Below are 23,422 nucleotides of genomic sequence, written 5' to 3' on the forward strand. Positions count from 1 at the left end.
GGAAAATCATGTGAACAAGTTGGTGGAATGGGCGGACAAGTGGCAAATTAAATTCAACACAGCGAAGAGTGAGATAATAAATTTTGGTGAGAAGGTCCCAGAGAGGCAATTTAAAAATAAAGGGCATCATTCTAAAAGACATGCACGAGCTAAGGGACTTACGTATAGCTGTGCTTAAATCATTAAAAAGTGGCAGGACAGATTGAGAGAGCAGTAAATAAAACATATAGTGTCCGAGGTTTTATCAATAAGGACATAGAGTGCAAGAGCAAGAAGGACATGTTAAACTTACTGATTCAGTCTCAACTGGAATATTACGTCCAGTTCTGGGGGCCATTCTTTAGGAAAGATATGAGGAACTTTAGTTATGTGGACTGATTGGAGAAGTTGGGACTGTTTTCCTTGGAGAAGAGAAGGTTGAGATGAGATTTGACAGGATGAAGAGTCTGGACAAAGTAGATTGGGGAAAATATTTCCATTGGGAGAAGGATTGAGTACGAGAGGGCATAGACTCAAGGAAAATGGCAAAAGAAGCTACGGAGACACAAAGAGAAACATTTTCACACAAGTGGTTAAGATCTGGATGTGCTGAGAAGGAAAAAGCTACAGGGATCATTCAATAGGTTGGCGACAGTGAGGCAGCTGTGCAGGACGAGGGTGTGCAGTATGAGTGCAGGCAAAAGGCAAGTTGAATGTTGTCACTTCAGTTACGGAGGCAGGCCATGTCCAGGGAAATTCAGGGTACGGACAGAGAAGGGGAAGATAAATGAGGCGTTTAGGGAATATTACAAGGAACTGTTCAGGGCGGGCCCGGAGGCGAAGAGGGGTTATGAGGTGGTTCTTAGATGGATTGGAATTCCCGCAGCTGAAGGAAGAGAAGAGGCAGGCGCTAGAGGAGCCTTTAGGGCCGAGGGAGGTAATAGAAAGCATAAGGGGGATAACGTTGGGTAGGGCCCTGGGGCCAGATGGTCACTGGGCGGAATTTTATAAGTTCATAGAACATACAGTGCAGAAGGAGGCCATTCGGCCCATCGAGTCTGCACCGGCCCACTTAAGCCCTCACTTCCACCCTATCCCTGTAACCCAATAATCCCTCCTAACCTTTTTGGTCACTAAGGGCAATTTTATCATGGCCAATCCACCTAACCTTCACGTCTTTGGACTGTGGGAGGAAACCGGAGCACCCGGAGGAAACCCATGCAGACACGGGGAGAACGTGCAGACTCCACACAGACAGTGACCCAGCGAGGAATCGAACCTGGGACCCTTGTGCTGTGAAGCCACACTGCTATCCACTTGTGCTACTGTGCTGTCCTTCGCAGTGGAATTGGCACCGCATCTGCTGGGGGCGATTAGAGAAGTGCTGGAGAAGGGGGAGCTGCCGGAGATGATGACGCAGGCGACAATTACGCTAACACCAAAGAAGGGGAAAGACCAGTTAGAATGTGGGTCATACAGGCCCAGATCATTGTTAACATGGACATAAAAGTACTAGCCAAGTTGGTGGCGGGGAGGATGGAAGGATGTGTCCCAGGGGTGGTTGTGGAGGATCAAACATGCTTCGTAAAGTTCAGACAACTCTTAAGTAATATAAGGCGATTGTTGAACGTGATTATGACCCTGTTGAGACGACGGGCACTGGAGATAATTGCTGTGGAGAAGATATTTGACCGGGTGGAGTGGCGGTACCTGTTCGAGGTCCTGGGAAGGTTTGGGTTCGGGCCGAAGTTTGTGGCATGGTGCGCCTGTTGTATGTGGCCCCGGTGGCGAGCGAACAGACCAATGAGATGAATTCACAAAGTTTTGGGTTGCACAGGGGAACGAGGCAGGGATGTCCCTCATCGCTTCTGCTGCCAAGGAGGTATACGGAGAGCCCCAGTTATACAGTCCACAATGAAGGTGTGGAATCAGCTGAGGAGGCACTTTAGGACAGAGGGGATGTTGGTGTTAACGCCGTTGTGAGAAAACCACGGATTTGAGCCGGACAGTATGTATAGGAAGTGGAGAGAGGTGGGGCTGGTGAGCACGAGTGATTTGGATGAGGGGTCCGCAAGCATAGAGGAGCTGAGGGCGAGGGTTGAGCTCCCGATTGTAAGTGAATTTAGATATTTACAGGCAAGGGACTTTGCATGGAAGATGTGAACAGCGTTTCTCAGCTGCAGAAGTATCCCCTATTGGAACAGTTGCTGCTTTCGGACGTGGAAGGGGAGGGCAGGATCAGGGACATATATGGATGGTTGAGCAGGGGGGTGAACAGGTGGTGAAGATTAAAGAGAAGTAGGAGGAGGAGCTGGGTGGGGAGAGAAGTTGGGGAGTGTGGAGTGAGGGTGAACTCAATGGTCTTGTGTGCGAGGATGAGCCTGATACAGTTTAAGATGGTACATAGGGGCATATGAGTCGGGTGAGGATAAGTGGGTTCTTTCAGGGAGTGGCAGACGAATGTGGGATGTGTGGGCGGGGACCAGCGAACCATGCGCATGTGTCTGAGGCTGTGAGAAGTTAGAGAGATAGAGCAGGAGTGTCCGGGACACTAACAAAGATTGGGGGGGGGGGGGGGGTCATGCCGGACCCATTGGTGGCGATCTTCGGCATATCGGAGACATTGGAGCTGATGTAGGTGATGTCGTGGCCTTCGTCTCTCTGAATGCGACTGGGGGACCTGTATGACTTCCTTCGCTTGGAGAAAATCAAGTACGAACTGAGGGGCTTAGCGGTGGTCTTCAAGGCAAGGTGGGGGCTGTTCGTGGCCATGTTCGAGGAACTTTGTCACGGGAGGAAGGGGAGCACGGGAGGAGGAAATGGGCTAAACCTGTACAGACTGTAAAAATGTGAGATGGGGGAGCATGTTCCCCGGATTATTTATGTTTGTAACCGTTTGAATAAGTTTGGAATAAAATAAGTTTTAAAAAATAAGATCTGGATGTGCTGCCTGAGTGTGGTGGAGGTAGGTCCAATCAAGGTATTCAAGAAAGAAATGGATCATGTGAAAATGGAGAACATGCCTGGGTACGGAAAGAAAGTTGGAAAATTGTACCCCCCCCCCGGCGATGAACAGACCCTCAAACACGGTCACGAACATCCTCCACCTTTTCTCAAACTCCCCTGCTGAGCCCCTGAACTCATACTTTATCTTCTCTAACCACAGGAAGTCGTACAGGTCACCCAACCAAGCCGCTACCCCCGGTGACGATGCCGACCGCCACTCCAGCAAAATTTGTTGCCGTGCAATCAGAGAGGCGAAGGCCAAGACATCGGCCTTCCTCCTCTCCATGAGCTCCGGCTTCTCTGAAACCCCAAATATCGCCACTCCCTCTTCCACTATCCTGGCTAAGACCACGAACACTCCCGCCCAGAATCTTCCAAATTTTTCACAACCCCAAAAACATGTGCACATGATTCACTGGCCCCCGCCCACACCTCTCACACTCATCTGCTACCCCCTGAAAGAACCCACTCATTCTCGCCCGAGTCATATGTACCCTGTGCATCACCTTGAACTGTATCAGGCTCATCCTTGCACAAGAGGAGGTCCCGTTTACCCTTCACAGTGCCTCACTCCATACTCCCCAATTGATCTCGATTCCCAACTCCGCTTTCCACTTCTCCTTGATCTTCACCACCAGCTCGCCTCCCTGCTCCCCCAGCCATTTATATATATCCACAATTCTTCCCTCCCCTTCCACATTTCGAAGCAGCAGTTGCTCCAACAGGGTGAATCCCGGTAATCTAGGGAACCCCTTCCAGACCTTTCGTGCATAGTCCCTAACCTGCAGACACCTGAACTCACTATGCCTCAGCAGCTCTACCATCTCCCTTAGTTCCTCTAGGCTGGCCAACCCTTCCTCCAAATAAAAATCCCTCACCTTGACCCCACAGCAACTTGCACCTATTAACTAATCAAACCTATTTGCAATACAACTTGCATTCACACCATCCTAGTCAGTTTTGCCTTTTCTGTTCCATTTACTTCCTGCATTGTTCATCACTCCTAATTTTCTTTTCCCCTTGGGATCACCTACTGTTCATCCCACACCAAAATCAACTTAAACCCTTCCCACAGCACTAAAGGTTTCACTCTTTCCTGATGCTCCGTGCATTACCATACATGTCATTTACTTTTTTTGTTAATGATTCCTCCATCGTTTGAACAAGTATTTTATTATTCTGTACTCTGCGCACTTATATCACCTTTATCTCTAACAGTACTTCGACCTTTTTTTCTTATCCCCTCTTTTTCTTTTGGTTATTACTTCTACTCCAAAGAGCCACCTTCCACTGTATTGATTTAAATTATTTTATATGTTTCTATTTATCCTGTTTGGACTGTAACCATCCAGGTGCAGCCCATCCCAGTGGTACATCCCCATCAAGTTATAATGCTGGTTGCAGCGTCTAGTGACATGAAACCCGTTCTTCACAATGGCCATGGATTTACTCCTCGAGTGCTGATCTCCGTGTCAATGAGCATGTGGAATAATTCCCAGTCAACAAATATGCCATTTTAAAAAGATCTTCATTCGAATTCCAAGCTCACTGTAACCAGCTGGGCTTTGGCAGGTCATTCACCCGAGTCACAAACCAGTTCCATCCGACCAGGCAGCTCCCAGTTGCACTGTACTTTGTTAACACTGCCTACTGACCTACTTGCAGCTGACCCACATAATTGAAACACTGCGCGTTTCGAGAAGTTTCTTACTTTTTACCCCGTTATTGCACAGAGCTCCCTAATGTTAATTAGTCACTTCATTCTTACTTTGCAGCCCGAGGTGACCAGTCAGTTGATATTATAAAAAAAGCATTTATATTCAGCATTTACGCTCGGATAATTTGATCTTTCTCTGAATGAATTCCCAACTGAAATGTTCGTCACCTTCCAAGAATTCAGAGCCTGACGGAAGTATCCAGCAGGATCATTTGAAGTGCATATTAAATAATCAAAAGAAATGAGTGAGTTTTTGATCTCTAATCATGGGAAAGCTCAAGGTGGAGGCCCGGTGCCTCACTGTAGGGGTAAGTAAAGGCACAGTGCTTTGTCCAGTATAACTGAGGTGCTCGGACTCACATGATACCCAGCTCCGAGCATTGGTGGAAGACATGTCTTTAAAAGCTCGATAACAGATGCTGGAAAGGTTGCCATGAAAGGTGAACAAAAAAAAAACGGCAAAGAGAAAATTGCCGACTTAAACGTTTGCGAAGTCACTTACATTTCTTGACGGGAGATGCAGGTGGACTATCAGAAGGCATATCAGTAACGTCTGGGAGAAATTTAGGCAACGGGATATCTAACAAAGTATTTATATCAATTTTCCCCTGTAAAATACAAAAGAAACCAAGCAAACTAAATTTTGACTGGATTGTTCTTTTGTTAACAGAACAATAAAACTTCTACCGAGAAATGGCGAGCGCGCACAGAACCACTATGTATAAAAATTGCCATGGAGCAATTCAGTAAAAGGAGGAAGAAGCAGGTGAATATTCAACTCAGTTACACGGCTGTGGTGAAACAAGTGACCTAAATTAACAGCAGCACGTGTTATGGGCCAGGGTTTAGAGAACACCAAAGTGTATCATGGAGTTCACCTGACCCACAACTTTTAATAGATTGTGGTATGGGGAGCATAAGCGCCAACCTTTCAGGTGTTATTCAACAGAGGCCTTAAGCACTTTTAATCAAAAACAAAGTTTATTCTATGAATTCAGTTAACATTTATATAAACACACATAGTAAGCATACTTATCAACGACAAACAGAAATACCCCACACAGCTACAGTTCTATATATATGAATAACGCTTAATAACTTCCCTTTCTGCTGTTTCAACTTGATAACAACATCCAATAAAACCAGAACAACCCTTTTTACCAAAACAGTAGGTTTTAATTCTTTGCAGAAAACAGTTATCATTTTTAAATTATCAAGTGATCTGGACACCTTTTAACATAGAGAGAGAGAGAGAAGAGAAGCCTTCTTTGTCTGAATCCAGCTTCCAACTGTGTAAACCGAAAGTAAAACCCAGTTCCACAGCCAGCTCCCAGCTCAAAACGAAAATAAAAGCTAGAGCCACAGCCCAGCTCCACCCACACAATGACATCACTGAAGTCATTTGATAAACACACATTTCTTAAAGGGACACTCCCATTACACAAAGGAAAGCTGGTGTACACTGTTATACCACCCTGAATCCTAGAAATTATAACACGCAAGGTGGTCAAATCAGCCCATTTTTGTCTGGTGATAGCTCATCGGCCAAAGTTACAAACTCTAATTCCATTACCCTGCTCTGTTCAATACGTTTCTGGATTTCAAACACTTGCCCAATTTCCTTCTTATATTTTTCTAACCAGCCTTTGATTAGAAAGTAGAATTCTTTACTGTCAGTAAAATTTACGGTTACCTCTCACTTTCTTGCTCCCCAAACAAGGACCACCTTACATTTGATATAGTGTAGATTTAGTTGTTCTTAAGGGCAGCACGGTAGCATTGTGGATAGCACAATTGCTTCACAGCTCCAGGGTCCCAGGTTCGATTCTGGCTTGGGTCACTGTCTGTGCGGAGTCTGCACGTCCTCCCAGTGTCTGCGTGGGTTTCCTCCGGGTGCTCCGGTTTCCTCCCACAGTCCAAAGATGTGCAGGTTAGGTGAATTGGCCAATGATAAATTGCCCTTAATGTCCAAAATTGCCCTTGGTGTTGGGTGGAGGTGTTGAGTTTGGGTAGGGTGCTCTTTCCAAGAGCCGGTGCAGACTCAAAGGGCCGAATGGCCTCCTTCTGCACTGTGAATTCAATGATAATCTATGATTAATCTAGGACAAAGGTTCGGCACAACATCGTGGGCCGAAGGGCCTGTTCTGTGCTGTATTTTCTATGTTCTATGTTCTCGACTGCTCACAATGTCACCCAATTTTTGTATCTTTTAGGTTTCAATATCATTCCTCAGGGAACTGTGGCCAGGTCATTTACATAAATGGTCAAACAAAAAAAAGTCTTGTTACAGACTCCTGGCCACATTCAGTAATATGAAACATCAATTCCTCCCTATGGTGGTTTCCCTCCTAAACATTTCTCTATTCATAGGACTGCATTCATCTGAAATACCGTGTTAGAGTTTTTAACGCTCCCCCTCCTTATGTGGCACCTCATCAAATGACTTCCATAAATCCATGTATTAATCTCTTGCTTTTGTAAGTGTTCTCAGATTTCATCGTTTTTAAAAAAAAAAAGATACCTCATACGTCACAAGCTTTGGTCTTCACTCAAATCATTCCAGGAATTAATCTCTCCCTGGAACACAAATGCCTCCTTTACACAAAGCTTAATCAGTTTTTAATTAGGTTTTCTTTCCCCAAATTTGTTTTTTCAACTTCAACTAACACTCTGCATTTCTCATTTTCTATTTCACTAAGTAATATATATACACCTCTAAGAAGTTATGGAGGTACAGTATTAACTGCAAATATATGTTTTATTCAAATGTTTCCATTTTATATATAATATAAGATAATACAAACAACAAAACAGAATAAAACACCAATACACACAAACAACCCCAAAACATAACCTACTCTCTCACAAAACGTAATCCCTCTTCACGCTCCCCCCACCCCCCCACAGCACTAACAGTGACCACAATACACAATAATCGCTGCCACCTCTGGTAAAACCCATCAATTGCACCCCTTACGGTTTACTTTCTCGAAGAATAGGAACGCCATCAGGTCTCCCAACCACACTGAAGCATTGAGTGGAGAAGCAGAGCACCACCTGACCAGCACTCGACTCTGGGCAATCAGCGAGGAGAAGGCGAGGACATCAGCCCCCCACCAGTCTGCAGCTCGGGAGAGTCGGACACCCCAAATATGGCCACAAAAGGACAGGGTTCCAGTTCAACTTTCAGAATCGCCGACATGGTACCAAAGGAGGAGACCCAAAAACCCACGGGCTTGGGGCAGGACCCAATCACGTGCACATGGTTTGCCAGATCCCCTGAGCAACGCTTGTACTTATCTTCCACCCCTGCAAATAAACGAGTGATTGTGGACCTAGTCAGTTCACCCTTAAAAACTACTTCAGAGTTGCATTAAACCAAGCCTCGCGCACAAGGACGTGGAGTTCACCCTCCGCAGGGCCTCACTCCACACCTAAAATCATCCAGAACGGGCCCTAGTTCCTCTTCCCACCTGGCCTTAACCCCCTCCACCAATCCTCCGATATAATCGGTCCAGAAATACTGGAGCTGCTCCCTTCCTCCGAACCTGCGAGTCAAAGAACTCTCTCCAAAACACAGGTTGGTGGCACCATGGGGAATGTTGGGAAAACAGGTTTTGCAAAGTTCAGTATAAATATCTGAATAAGTCAGATTGCGAGAGCCCAAACCTCTCCCCAGTTCCTTCAAACTGGTAAACCGGCCCTCCAGGAACAGATCACCAATTCCCAATTCTCTCCAACCCCGCCACCCCCTCCCCCGCGAAAGTGGCTTCCAATCTCGCAGGCTCAAACAGGTGTTTTGCACAAATCGGAGCCAACTGAGCTCACTAAACTGAGCTCCTCTTTGGGCAGCACGGTAGCACAAGTTGGTAGCACTGTGGCTTCACAGCACCAGGGTCCCAGGTTCGATTCCCGGCTTGGGTCACTATCTGTGCTCTGTCTGCACGTTCTCCCAGTGTCTCCGTGGGATTCCTCCGGGTGCTCCGGTTTCCTCCCACAGTCCAAAGACGCGCAGGTTAGGTGGATTGGCCATGATAAATTGCCCTTAGTAACCAAAAAAAGGCTAGGAGGGGTTATGGGGTTACGGGGATAGGGGGGGAAGTGAAGGCTTAAGTGGGTCGGTGAAGACTCGGTGGGCCGAATGGCCTCCTTCTGCACTATGTTCTATATGCTGTTGAAATTGTCTCCAAGCGGAAACAGCCACTGGATTTGTCGAATACTTTGTTGTTGAGAAAGGGAGCAGACTGTTGCTAATTCCCTCAGGTCAGACCCTCTACACAAGACTTTGATTCCATCTGCACCCACGTGGCTCCCGGATCACTACACACACCCAACACCTTCTCCGCATTCGCTGCCCAGTAATGAAATATCAGGGTCGGCAGCACCAAGCCCGCTGACTGTATATCCTTGTGAAGGATTGTCCTTCGAATCCTCGCGGTCTTGCCCATCCATATAAAGGAAGTGACCAACTTTTCAACTCCCGCAAAAAAAAAAAAGATTTAGGGGGAAAGACCGACAAACACTGGAACAAAAACTAAAATCTTGACAAAATGTTCATCTTGACTGGCTGAACCCTGCCCGCCAAGGACAGGAGAAGATTATCCCATCTTTGGAGATCGGTCCTGACTCCGCCTATCAACCTCGTATAGTTCAGTTTACGGAGATGGGCCAATCTCAGGCTACTTGAACCCCCAGATGCCTAAAGCTGGAATAGGTCATATGTAAAGGTAGCACCCCCTATAATAACTCCCCTCCCCAGGGGATTAACTGGAAAGCATTCTCAAGTTTAGCTTGTACCCTGAAAAAAGAGCCAAGGCGCCTCACAGTTCCATTAGATCATCCATGGTAGGGACAAATCTGTCACATAAAGTATGAGATCATCAGCGTACAGGGACACCCTATACTCCACCCCTCTCCTTGCTATCCCCTTTCACTTACCTGACGTCTGTTCTAGCTACGTAAATATCATTTCAGTATGTTGTCCATTCTTTTCTTGTCAACATTGGCCCCCAAGATGTTGATGGTTGGGGATTTAGCAATGGTAATGCCTATTTGAAGGTCAAAGAGTATATGGTTTGATCCTCTCTTCTTGTTGGTGGTCATTCATACCACAAAGATGCCAGGTAATGTTACTTAGCACTGATCAATCCAAGCCTTGTTGCACACAGCCACAGACAGCTTCCGTATCTGAGGACTTGTGAATGGTGCAATCATCAGTAAACATCCCACTCTGACCTTACAATGAAGGAAAGGTAATGTGTGAAGCAGCACAAAATGGCTGCTTGAGATGATTTATCTAATCATCTAATATTACTGCCTCAGGAAAGAAGCCATAGGATCTTCAGGTCTTTGATGTTTCATTCTGTATGCCTCTATTTCTTCTTCAGTGGGTTCCTTTATTTCAAAGATGCTGTTGTAGCCTCGTTTACGTTCATCGATTTGTAAAATTTGTTCAACTTGCTTCAAACGAGTTTCTTCAGCAACAAGAGCCTTTTTCAGTTTTTCTTTCTTTGCATCTTCATCCTCACTTTCTGAACTATGACCTCAGGGTTCAAAAATACATAACTCAGGGAAATTACAAGTGTAGGTAGATAGAAAGACTTGCTGTCATGATTTCAGGACAACTAACAGCTCTACAGCAAATGGAGTACAAGATAAAACTGTGGAAGAAGCCTATATTGGATTTCATAACCTTGGGCATAGAGATTAAAAAAAGAGAGGTAATGACCAATTTGTACAAGGGAAAGATTAGTTCATGGTTACTGTATGTACTTTGGGTATCCGTAAAAATGATGACATGAAAGCCACAATATAGGCTGAATAGGATAATGTCAGGGATAAACTATAATTAACCATAGGAAAGATGCTGGAACTATTTCTACTTGAGCAGAGAAGGCCCAGAGAAGATTTAAAAATCAGGAAGTGTTTTAACATAGTAATTCTCTATCTGGGGAGATGGTGACTTGAATCATCAATTTAGTGCGCAAGAAGAAATTTGTTCAGAATCATTATAGCAACAAGTGTGCAGGTGTGGCTGAGAGTTTTGCAGCTTGTTTTTTTTTTTTTTTTTAATGCATTTTCTTCAGGATGTGGGTTTTGCTTGCAAGGCCATTATTTGTTACATATCCCTAATTGCCCTTGAGGTGATGAGCCATCTTCTTGAACTGCACAATCCTTTTAGGAATGTCCATTTTTCAAACATTGTTGTTCTTTGTGGTGGTTCCATATAACCAAGTGGTTTGTAAAGAGTGGTCGCTTGGACTGGAGTTGCATGCAGGCCAAGCTGGGGAAGTCTGCAATAAAGAGTACCAGTTGTTGTTTTTATTGACAACGCAATAACTAAATGGTAACCTTTTTTTTTTAATTACTAAATTGAACCAGCTTTTCATTTTCCAATTTCAAAAAACTGAAATCAAATTCTCAATGACCATGACGCCAGTTGAATACATTCACCTTGATTTATAGTGGTTCATGTGAAACTTTAAAAAAATACCTTAAAAAAAGTCCGGCACAACAGGAAATTGATATTGTGGCAACTAATAGTCCAGCCGCCCAGGCTAATGCTCTGGGGAGGTGGGTTCAGATCCCACCATGGCAGCTTGTGAAATTTAAATTCAAAGAATAAATCTTAAATACAAACTTAGTTTTACTGTCTATTGTCCTACAAAACAATCTAGTCTGTTAAATGCATTGTGGGGAAGGAAATCTGTCATCCCTACCCTCTCCGGGATTCGACCCACAGCAATGTGGTTGTCTCTTACCTGGTCTCCGAAATGGCTTAGCAAACCACTCAGAAGGACGATTAGAAAAAAGATGAAAGAATAACTAGAAAAAAAATAGTTCACCTCAGATGCAATTTAGCAGTTAGGAGAATCCATGTTCTTTATTGCTCTCCAGATAATCTAAATTTAGATCTGAATTAAAGCCTAATGGAACTGTATGTGTTTTTCCACCCTTGAACACGGTAACCACATTGGAGAAACAGAAGTAGATTGGAACATAGAACATAGAACTATACAGCGCAGTACAGGCCCTTCGGCCCACGATGTTGCACCGAAACAAAAGCCATCTAACCTACACTATGCCATTATCATCCATATGCTTATCCAATAAACTTTTAAATGCCCTCAATGTTGGCGAGTTCACTACTGTTGCCGGTAGGGCATTCCACGGCCTCACCACTCTTTGCGTAAAGAACCTACCTCTGACCTCTGTCCTATATCTATTACCCCTCAGTTTAAAGCTATGTCCCCTCGTGCCAGCCATTTCCATCCGCGGGAGAAGGCTCTCACTGTCCACCCTATCTAACCTCCTGATCATTTTGTATGCCTCTATTAAGTCTCCTCTTAACCTTCTTCTCTCCAACGAAAACAACCTCAAGTCCATCAGCCTTTCCTCATAAGATTTTCCCTCCATACCAGGCAACATCCTGGTAAATCTCCTCTGCACCCGCTCCAAAGCCTCCACGTCCTTCCTATAATGCGGTGACCAGAACTGTACGCAATACTCCAAATGCGGCTGTACCAGAGTTCTGTACAGCTGCAACATGACCTCCTGACTCCGGAACTCAATCCCTCTACCAATAAAGGCCAACACTCCATAGGCCTTCTTCACAACCCTATCAACCTGGGTGGCAACTTTCAGGGATCTATGTACATGGACACCTAGATCCCTCTGCTCATCCACACTTCCAAGAACTTTACCATTAGCCAAATATTCCGCATTCCTGTTATTCCTTCCAAAGTGAATCACCTCACACTTCTCTACATTAAACTCCATTTGCCACCTCTCAGCCCAGCTCTGCAGCTTATCTATGTCCCTCTGTAACCTGCTACATCCCTCCACACTGTCGACAACACCACCGACTTTAGTGTCGTCTGCAAATTTACTCACCCACCCTTCTGCGCCTTCCTCTAGGTCATTGATAAAAATGACAAACAGCAACGGCCCCAGAACAGGTCCTTGTGGTACGCCACCTGTAACTGAACTGCATTCTGAACATTTCCCATCAACCACCACCCTCTGTCTTCTTTCAGCTAGCCAATTTCTGATCCACATCTCTAAATCACCCTCAATCCCCAGCCTCCGTATTTTCTGCAATGGCCTACCGTGGGGAACCGTGGGGAGCCTCCGTATTTTCTGCAATAGCCTACCGTGGGGAGGCAGGCCAACATCTAGAACTTCCTCTCAGATGAGATCAAGTCCAGAGTCTCTCTCAACACTAATTGGCATCTATGTATGTAGATATATTACTTTAATTAATTTGAGCCTTTTTACTTTGTCTAGGAGCCTACTTACAAATGGGCTAAAGTTGTAAAAGTTCAGCATCGTAATGAGTTGGTCAGAGGGGCTTAGGGTGAAATTCAACGGCCACAGTGCGCCAGAAAAGCAGTTTGCCGCGGGACAGCACGGCCGATGAATGCCGGGTGACCCCACTCCCTGGACCGACCCGGCTCGCCACACCTAGCGAGATTCAACACGGCCTTGCGAGACTTTGCAATATGGGTGCCAGCCTGTCACTGCCAAGGTATCCAGGTGGCTCTGCCAGTGTGCCAGCTTGGCACTAACAAGAGGCCAAGCTGGCATTTCCTGCACACGATTGGGCCGGAGGTGCCTGGCGTGGGTGCTAGGGAGGGAAGCGGGGACCCCTCCCATAGTGCGTTTGGGCTGGGGTGGAGATCGGGATCGTTTCAGGGGCCTTGTAGATCAGGATGCCATTTAAAAATGGTGCCCTGATCTCCTGCTACACTGGAGAGTTCTGGTGAGCGGAGCTCCCCACTGTACAAAACGGAGCTATGTGCAGCCTCAGCCCCATATACAACTCGAGTCACGTTGAATAGCCATATGTTTCTCGGCACTGCTAGAGCCGGAAAACACATTCTAAACGCACTCGCTAGGGGACTTTGTTCCCCTTTGGAAGTCCCTTAGTTGCCTTCCATAAGACTGCTTCGCTCTAAGTCTTCAAACATAATTGGCCTCTCTTAAGATATGTAACAGATGAATTAGGACGAATAGGCCACTCAGCCCCTCGAACCTGCTCCGCTGTTCAATAATATCATGGCTGATCTGATTGTAACCTCAACTTCACATTCCTGCCCACCTCGGATAGCTATTAAATCAAGAATTAATCCAGCTTCTAAATATTCAAAGATTCTGCTTCCACTGTCTTTCAAGGAAGAGAGTTCCAAAGACTCATGGCTCTCGGGAATAATCTCCCCTCATCTCGGTCTTAAATGAGTGACCCCATATTTTCAAACAGCGACTCCTTATTGCAGATTCTCCCACAAGAGAAAACAAGCCCGTCAGATCTACCTGGTCAAGACCACTCAGGATCTTAAAGGTTTCGGTCAAATTGTCTCTTACTTTTCTAAGCTCCAGTGGATACAAGCCTAACCTGTCCAATATTTCCTCATATGACAACACTCCCATTCCTGGTATCAGTCTAGTAAACCACCTCGGAATAACTTCCAAAGCATTCGATGCAGAAATTCTAATCCATGCCTTTGGCACCCGAATGCAGATTTCTCCAGCGATTCCATTGCCGAAATCCCCAATTCTACTCTATAAATTATAATGGATTCAGAATGTTGCTGGTCGTTACATTATGTGTCTAAAGGCATACTCTGCATTGTCCCAATGTCAAATACAACAACTTCGATTTTTACAGCACATTTAACATCACAATACACCCCAAGGCACCTCACAAGAGAATTCTGAAGTAAAATTTGACACTGAGCCACATAAGAAGCTATTAGGAAAGAAGGCAAAAGCTTGGCTCCAAGGTCAGTTTCTAAAAGAAGGAAAAAAACGAGATCAAGGGGTTTTGGGAGGGAATTCCAGAGCATGGAGCATAGGCAGCTGAAGGCACAGCCATTGATAGTTGTTCAATTAAAATTGGGGATAGTCAAGGTGCCAGAATTGGATTTCAAAATTTTTGATCTTAGCTTTAAATGCTTCCAAGGTCACACCTCATCGAACCACTGACTTTCGGCCCCAAACACAAGCAGAGAAAACAGATGTAAAACACTGATGGATATTTAGCCATCCAGCATTCTAAACACAAACAGAAACAGAAACCTTGCTGGATAAGTTCACATCTGCGCACGCTCTTTTGATACTGGTCTACTTGCGATCAGTGTCATCTCTACACAATTGATGGTCATGCTTTCATGCCTCTATTCTCTAGTGTTTCTTTCTTAAATCCCTCAATGTTGCTTCCTTCCTTTCTCCTCCAAAACCTTTGGCTTACAATTTACTTTAAAAAGATACCTTTTTAGGTGTGGCAAGCCAAATATCTTCCTCATGTTGCGGTCTTCGGTCTGTATTCTTCCTTCTGTTGCTTTCCTTACTGTGAGATCCAGCATTCTCTTTTTTTATTGTGCTCAACTTAGAATCCTTGTGTTTTCCCGGAATAGTCAAATTCTTATTTGTGTGGATTCGTTTTGCTTTTCTTTTTGGTTCCTCATAGTTTAGGTACGATTCAAATGTCATAGTTGGTTTTTCAAACTCTTCCTTTTCAAATTCAGAATCACCTTCCACTTTACAGGCTTTAATGCTCTCCTTTGCCATACAAGACATGTCCTGTAATTTGTCTGCTCCACAACTTTCTTTGTCCTTTGAAGACCATTTCTGCACCTTGCTCGATAATTTCAAATTTTCTGTTTCATCCATGGATTTTCTTTTATTCTTTTTACCATTCTCACCAGTGCCCTTTTCCAAAAGACAATTTTCCTGACTCATAACGGAGGAGGTAGCAGGGTTTTCCAGTGAAGAATCCTTCTTGTGCTGGTTTTTATTTGACTTTTTGACTTTAAGGCCACTTGTAGGCTTTTCAGCTTTTCCAGAAAAGTCATTTTGGTCCTTATCTGATGATTTTGATTTGTCACTTTTCTGAACATTTTTTGGCAATTGTTCATCATGCAGAGATATGTTTTTTGATGCACAATTACTGTATTTTTTTCTCTCCCCCCATGAAGGTTTCTGCTTACCAGTCTTTAACCGATTGGAATTGATCTTTGACGGTTGTTGATTAGACATAGCCCCCTCTCTTTTTTGTGGACTTTCTCCTTCATTGAGTTTTGCAGGCTTATTCACATCAGTCATGTGCAAAGTCTCTTCATGACTGGAGAGCCCAGAAGATTTGTCCGTATTTTCCTTTTTCCCAAAATGGCCAAAGTCATTATTCCTCATCCTTTCATTTTGTTCACTGATATTCCTAAAAAAAAAATTGACATTCTAATAAAATTAAGGATCAATTGAAAAGAGAAAAACCTCACAAAAATAACTTCATAACAAGAATATGTTCACAGTACGTCATATTAACAGTCCTTTGTGCACAGTGAAAGGTCTTGAACATGTAAAATACACACAAAAATATCATACGCAAAAATGAGTAAGATTAAGTCTCCGAATGCATAATTCACTATCTCCATTTCCATAAAGTTAGTTATTGCTCTACCATAGCGATGGTATGTATTAATAGTGTAAACAATTTGAATCAATCAAGAATAAACTATGTATTTACATAGCATTGCCTCACACTTCAAATAGAACCAGAGGAACAGCTCTTCTGGTAAGTGTTTTGTTATGCTCTTGAGGTAGCATAGGCTGCTTCCTTGATGCACTCTGACAAAGGAAGGTTCAGACTTGGAGATAGTTTTAACACATGTATTTAACGGTTAACAATTCTCCTACTTGGATTTGACGCTACTGTTAATCCTGCTACAGCTACTCAGACTGACGAACCAGTCTGCTACAATCCACGTGGTGGGTGTGATGTTCAATCAACCCTGTGTCTGTACTCACTGAGTGTCTCCACTGGAAAGAGACGGAGTATGTGTGATGTGTCCTTTTATATGGGTTGGTGTAATGCCCTCCTGTGGTAGTGTCACCTCTTGTGTGCATCTTGACTGCCCATTGGTCGTGTCCTATCTTACGGACCTATTGGTTGACTGCCTGTGTGTCATGTCTCTAGTGCTCCCTCTAGTGTCTAGCTAGGTATAGTGTAGGTACATTAACCCTTTGTGTACTTAGTGATGTATATCACCACAGTTAAGTACATCTTAAAATAATAAAGTAGATCCAGGAACAGGGTGGTGCAAATAGGAGTTTAAATTTAACTGTCAACTGTGCAAATACCAAATTAAAATATGCTTGGGTTGGTTCAAACTAGACTCTGGCAATTCTCTTTTTTTTTTAACTGACAAAAATTCTGTACTGAATTAGCATTAGTTAAGGATAATCAGTGGAGTCCTCTCTCAAACACCATTGAAAGCATTATATTCACCTTGGCAGTGTTTCCTGCCGACACCAGATGTCAAAAGTAGATTTCTTTCAATTTTGCCTTCAACCTTTCTCACCTCAAGACTCAGGTTTGGGTCACAACTGCCCAGAACTGCAACTCATCTAGGGCTGCACAACTTAACATTCTCAGGGCATGAGGCAAGCTGTTCGATTTTTCTAACTATCACAACTGAGACAAATCTATCAGCCCAACACCCTGATGAGATGTACAGGCTCTGGATAATTATTAAAAGCTGAAATCCCGATTCATATTTCCACTCCCTTGCCTTGGGATGCTGAGGCAGTCGTGTTATGTACTCTGGGATAACAGGCTGCAACTGGATGCAGCTTTAACCAGAAATACTCCAGATCTTGAAGTTAATTCAATCTGATTTACTGAACCAGGAGCACAGTTAGCATAGTTCTCTAGGAGTTCGACTCTCTGCTAACCCAAGTGTGGTTACTCTGTCTGACTGAACCAGACTAGCTCTTAGCCACGTTTTGGAGGTGTGAGAGTGTAAATACACCCTGACTCACTCTGTAGATCTGCATCAGTGGAAAGAGGCGGAGTGTGAGTGACTCGTGTCTTTTATAGTGAGATACCAGCCCTGAGTGTCCTGCCTGCTCATTGGTCATGTCCTGTTCTCGGTGTTCATTAGCTGCCTGGCTGTATATCATGATCTGCATATCATGACAGACGCCACATTCATTCCATCTAATATTGCGCCAATTTAATTCCAAATTGTAGCAGCTTTCTGTCGGTCAGCCTAAGATCGAGATTTCAATTCACCGTGTATGCTTCAGAGGCACACGGTTTAGCTAATGCATGGAAAACAAAATCCTTGAAAACATCTGCTTCAGAATTCGAGGAAGATGAAGCTGATACAAGTTACACTGGGAAAAAGTAAACACTTTTCCCATTTCAAGTACTCCCAAGGTCGGATAACAGTTACATGCAGAGAAACATTCTGTAAGCTCTGTGTGATGAATGGTTACTGCACCTTTAATGTAATGATCCCTTTAAGACACTGGGTTTGGAACCCTGGGTGACTCTGCCTCTGGCTCCACCCCCCCAGGGAGCCATATATAAGGTAATGTCCAGTGGGCAGTTTGCAGTGAGCACACTTCTCGGTAGCTGACTGGTTCTCTGCTAATTAAAGCCTTTGTATTATCAATCATCTCTCTCGAGTTGTAATTGAGGGTATCTCAATTTAATTAGCAGACTACTTCAAGATGGACAGCGGTCTAAAGCCGGAAAAGCTCAATTTGGACGCACGGTCACCGAGGCCGCAGAAACGTTTAAATACTGGCTTCGGTGTTTAAATACTGGCCTCGGTGTTTTGCGGCCTGCCTGGACTCCTCGGACACTACAGTCAATGGACCTCGCAAGCTGAGCCTACTACACGCCTGGGTGGGCCACAGACTCTCCTCCGCGATCAAGAAGGCCACGACCTACGAGGCAGCGGTCGAAATCCTGCGGAAGCACTTCGTTAAGCCAATAAACGAGGTACACGGCCGGCATTTGCTCTCGACCTTCCGGCAGCGCTCCGGGGAAACGCTAGGTGGAAAGACTCACCGCGCTCGCTAGGAACTGCGACCACAAGGTGGCGACGGCAGACGTCCATATGAACTCGCACATCCGAGAAGCTTGTCTGTCCGGTATGCGAGCCACATACATCAGACAGCGACTCCTCGAAGACAGAGCAAAAGACCTTCAAGGCACGGTAACGCTCGCCTCCTCTCTGGAAGTGACCCAACATAATCTCCGCACGTACTCCACGGACCCTGCGAGCGCCTCTCGGTCCCCTCCAGACTCGGCCACGCTACAGGCCTGCGCCGTGCGGCGACCCGCTCACACCGGGGGCACACTGTGCTATTTCTGTGGGCAAATCCAGCACCCACGCCAGCGTTGCCCAGCCCGCTCCGCTATCTGCAACGACTGCGGAAAGAAGGAGCATTTCGCAAAGGTCTGCCTGGCTGGGCCCAAGGCCCAGAAACAAAAGTCTCATCGGGCCCAAAAATCGAGCTCCGATGCCCACAGGGCCCGCGACGCGGAAGCGCGCCTGCTGGACACGCCCCCTTCTGACGCGTCATTGGTCTCGTGCGAGTCATGGGGCGGCCATCTTCAAAATCCGACACGTGCGACAGACGGTGGCGGCCATTTTGTGAGTCCAACTCATCTGAGGACTCTGACTACCCGCAACTGGGAGCGATCACCCTCGACCAATCACGGCCGAACCACCTGCGAAACTCCATGATGCAGGTCCAAATCAACGGGAGCGACACCCCATGCCTCGTCTACTCCGGGAGCACGGAGAGCTTTATCCACCCAGAAACGGTAAGGCGCTGCTTCTTGCGCACCTATCCCGCCTCCCAAACTATCACCCTCGCCTCCGGGTCCCACTCGGTCCAAATCACGGGGTATTGTGTCGCGAACCTCGCGATCCAGGGCGCCGAATACGCCAGTTTCAAACTTTATATAGACCCTCACCTCTGCGTCCCCCTGCTGCTCAGTCTGGACTTTCAGTATAGCCACCGAAGCCTGACACTGAAGTTCAGCGGACCCCTGCCCCCACTCACGGTATGTAGCCTGGCAACACTTAAAGTTGCACCACCCCCCCTCTTCACGAACCTCACCCCTGACTGTAAGCCCGCCGCCACCAAGAGTCGGCGGTACAGTGCCCAAGATATGACTTTTATCAAGTCAGAGGTTCAGCAGTTGCTGAAAGAAGGGGTCAGAGAGGCTAGCAACAGCCCCTGGAGAGCACAAGTATTGGTAGTCCGGTCTGGGGAAACGGATGGTGGTGGACTATAGTCAGACCATAAACCGTTTTACGCAACTCGATGCGTACCCCCTTCCCCGCATAGTAGAAATGGTTAACCAGATCGCCCACTACCGGGTATTCTCCACGGCTGACCTCAAATCCGCCTACCATCAGCTCCCTATCCGTCCGGAGGACCACCTCTACACGGCCTTCGAAGCAGCCGGTCGGCTTTTTCACTTCCTCAGGGTCCCTTTTGGCGTCACAAATGGGGTCTCCGTTTTTCAAAGAGCGCTGGACCAAATGGTGGACCAGTACGGCTTACGGGCTACTTACCCGTACTTGGACAATGTCACCATCTGCGGCCATGACCAGCAGGACCACGACGCAAACCTAAAAAAGTTCCTCCAGACCGCCTGGGCCCTCAATCTGACCTACAACAAAGAGAAATGCATTTTCCACACAACCCGACTAGCCATCCTCGGCTACGTCGTGGAAAACGGGGTCCTAGGCCCAGACCCCGACCGCATGCGCCCCCTAATGAACTTCCCCTTCCCTGTAGCCTCAAGGCACTCAGACGGTGCTTGGGGCTCTTTTCCTATTACGCCCAGTGGATCCCCAGATATGCGGACAAAGCCCGACCACTCATTAAGACCACGGTTTTTCCCCTCATGACTGAGGCCCGGTCGGCCTTCAGTCGTATCAAGGCCGATATCATCAAGGCCGCCATGCACGCGGTGGACGAAACCATCCCCTTTCAGGTAGAAAGCAATGCATCAGACGTCGCCTTGGCTGCTACCCTCAACCAGGCAGGCCAGTAGCATTTTTCTCCCGAACCCTCACCGCCATGGAAATTCGGCACTCCGCAGTAGAGAAGGAGGCACAAGCCATTGTGGAGGCCGTGCGGCACTGGAGGCACTACCTAGCCGGTAGGAGGTTCGCCCTCGTCACCGACCAATGGTCGGTAGCCTTCATGTTTGATAACGCACAATGGGGCAAAATAAATGATAAAATTTTGAGGTGGAGGATCAAACTCTCCACCTACGCGTACGATATTACATATCGTCGGGGAAGCTCAACGAGTCTCCAGATGCCCTGTCCCACGGCACGTGCGCCAACGCACAGAAAGACCGTCTGCGGGCCATCCACAATGACCTCGGTCACCCGGCTTGCTCATTTCATCAAGTCCCGTAATCTACCTTACTCCACCGAGGTATTCAAGGCCATGACCAAGGCTTGCCAGATCTGTGCTGAGTGCAAACCGCACTTCTATCGACCAGACAAGGCTCGCCTGGTGAAAGCCTCTGGGCCCTTTGAGCGACTAAGCGTGGACTTCAAAGGGCCCCTCCCGTCCACCAACCGCAACATCTACTTCCTCACGGTCATCGACGAATTCTCACACTTCCCATTCGCTGTCCCCTGTCCCGATATGACCTCGGCCTCTGTAATCAAGGCGCTGCACAGCATCTTCACCCTGTTTGGTTTCCCCGCTTATATCCACAGCGACCAGAGTACATCGTTCATGAGCGATGAGCTGCGTCAGTATCTGCTCAACAAGGGCATCGCTTCGAGCACAACCAGCTATAACACGCGGGGAAACGGGCAAATGGAGAGGGAGAACGTGACAGTTTGGAAGGCTGTTCTTCTAGCCCTATGGTCAAGAGGTCTCCCAACCACCTGCTGGCAGGAGGTCCTACCCGATGCCCTCCACTCCATTACGTCGCTCCACTACACGGCCACGAACGAGACCCCTCACAATCGCTTGTTTGTCTTCCCCATGAAGTCCACCTCTAGGATCTCGCTTCCACGCTGGCTGACGACTCCGGGACCAGTTCTCCTCCGGAGGCACGCGAGGAGCCATAAGACAGACCCTCTAGTCGAGAGGGTCCAGCTGCTGCATGCGAAACGCAATACGCCTACGTCGAGCACCTCGATGGAAGGCAAGACACAGTTTCGCTGCGAGACCTGGCACCCGCTGGCTCTCGCACTGATGCCCCCCCCCTCCTCTACCGACGCTCCCCTTCCCGCACCGGCTGCCGACACAGACAGCGACCCCCTCTAGTGCCCCCCCCCCCCCGCCGGCACCAATCACCCTAGTTACCCCCCCTGCTCCACCATGGGCAAAGGCTCAGACCACCATGCTCCCGATATACCCCCACTGAAGACACCCGTGTCTGCCGCACCATCGCCAGAGCTGAGAAGGTCAACAAGGACAATCAGACCACCCAAAAGACTGGACATGTAATTCCACTTCACCCCCGACGGACAGGGGGTGAATGTGATGAATGGTTACTGCGCCTTTAATGTAATGATCCCTTTAGGACTGGGTTTGGAACTCTGGAGGACTCCGCCTCCACCCCCCCAGGGAGCCATATACAAGGTAATGTCCAGTGGGCAGTGAGCACACTTCTCAGTAGCTGACTGGTTCTCTGCTAATTGAAGCCTTTGTATTACCAATCATCTCTCTCGAGTTGTAATTGAGGGTATCTCACTCTGATTCAACAATGTTCCAAGAAATAACGTGAGAATAGCTCACTGCACAAGCATGACATTTTACCATTTCCCAGCCCGAATGAGAAAGCTAATTCAGTCCCAAAATGTGACACAATTTTACACTGTACTGCCATTCACATTTGGGAAGTGGCTTAAGGGCAAACTTAATTCGCACACAAGATTCAAAGCAAAGGGAGAAGAATTTCAAATAGGTAATTTCCAGAGGTGAAAAGGCAATGGGCAGGATTCTGCCTCCAGCGACGGCGGAACGGCGTTACTCAATCGGGCGGAGAATAGCACGTGAGCCGAAAATCATGGCCGGCGCCATGGACGGTCGTCTGATGCCTTGACAGCGGCATCAATGCATTCTACTCCACACATATAGTAAACGCCGTTGGCATATCATTAACGGACCCGACTCGGTATTATCCAGGGCTCCAGCAATGCTCCTCCTACGGCAGGAGGAATTACTGACGAAGAGGTTCACTTATGGTTTTAAAAAATCGGGAAACGGGCGCCGTGGCTGCTGAGGGAGAGCCGTGCGGAGGTAGGACATATTCCCAAAGACGCGACTGAGCTGCCGGTTCTGCCACTGGCTGGGAGGGGGTTTGGCACCGTCTGACAGTGCTGGGGGGCGGGGTTCTCCCACCTCCACCCCAAGGGAACTGGTGTGCCCAGGCACGACTGCCATTGCAGCGGCCTACAAGACACCCACCTTGTTGCACACCGCACTGACATGCGGGGGAAGGGCTGTAATGCAGGCTAGGGCCGCAATGCACCTGCTGGACATGGAGGATATGCACCATGCTAGCATGTGTTTCACCCGGTGCAGAAAATGGACTAATTCAACCAGCAATGGTGGCCTTCCTCCTGGTCGCCGCAGCCCTGGGGGATGCACTGAGGCTGTATGAACGGGAGCTGCTCCGGGAGGACCCTGCCACAGTTGAGCTTGCCTCCAAAGGAACACGAGCCAGCCGGTGAGGGTCGAGAGCCGGCCATTAACAGGCCAGGGACGAGGTGGGAAGGTGGCGCTGTATTAGGCCTCGTGTGTACTGGCAGCGCCCATCATTTTGAGGACCCGCTTGCAGTCGAATACTTTGGCTGAGCAGGGGATGCCATACAGCATAATCTGCCAGATCATGGTGCACCTGGCACTGTGCAGGTATGGGGAAGGGCACATGCA

The 23,422-nt window shown here is 47.0% G+C and overlaps 1 protein-coding gene across 2 annotated transcripts in view; it reads right to left on the bottom strand.

Annotated features, from left to right (window-relative positions):
* The window catches only part of eloal (elongin A, like), a 144,698-nt gene that overhangs the window by 40,605 nt on the left and 80,671 nt on the right, over positions 1 to 23,422 (bottom strand). For both annotated transcript variants that reach the window (XM_072498583.1, XM_072498582.1), the window contains exons 4-5: positions 14,972 to 15,917; positions 5,205 to 5,310 (exon numbers count right to left, since the gene is read on the bottom strand). In XM_072498583.1, coding sequence (XP_072354684.1) covers positions 5,205 to 5,310; positions 14,972 to 15,917 — 1,052 coding nt within the window. The remainder of the gene's footprint in view (positions 1 to 5,204; positions 5,311 to 14,971; positions 15,918 to 23,422) is intronic.

This window comes from Scyliorhinus torazame, chromosome 4 (genome assembly GCF_047496885.1).
Source record: "Scyliorhinus torazame isolate Kashiwa2021f chromosome 4, sScyTor2.1, whole genome shotgun sequence".
Taxonomy (NCBI): domain Eukaryota; kingdom Metazoa; phylum Chordata; class Chondrichthyes; order Carcharhiniformes; family Scyliorhinidae; genus Scyliorhinus; species Scyliorhinus torazame.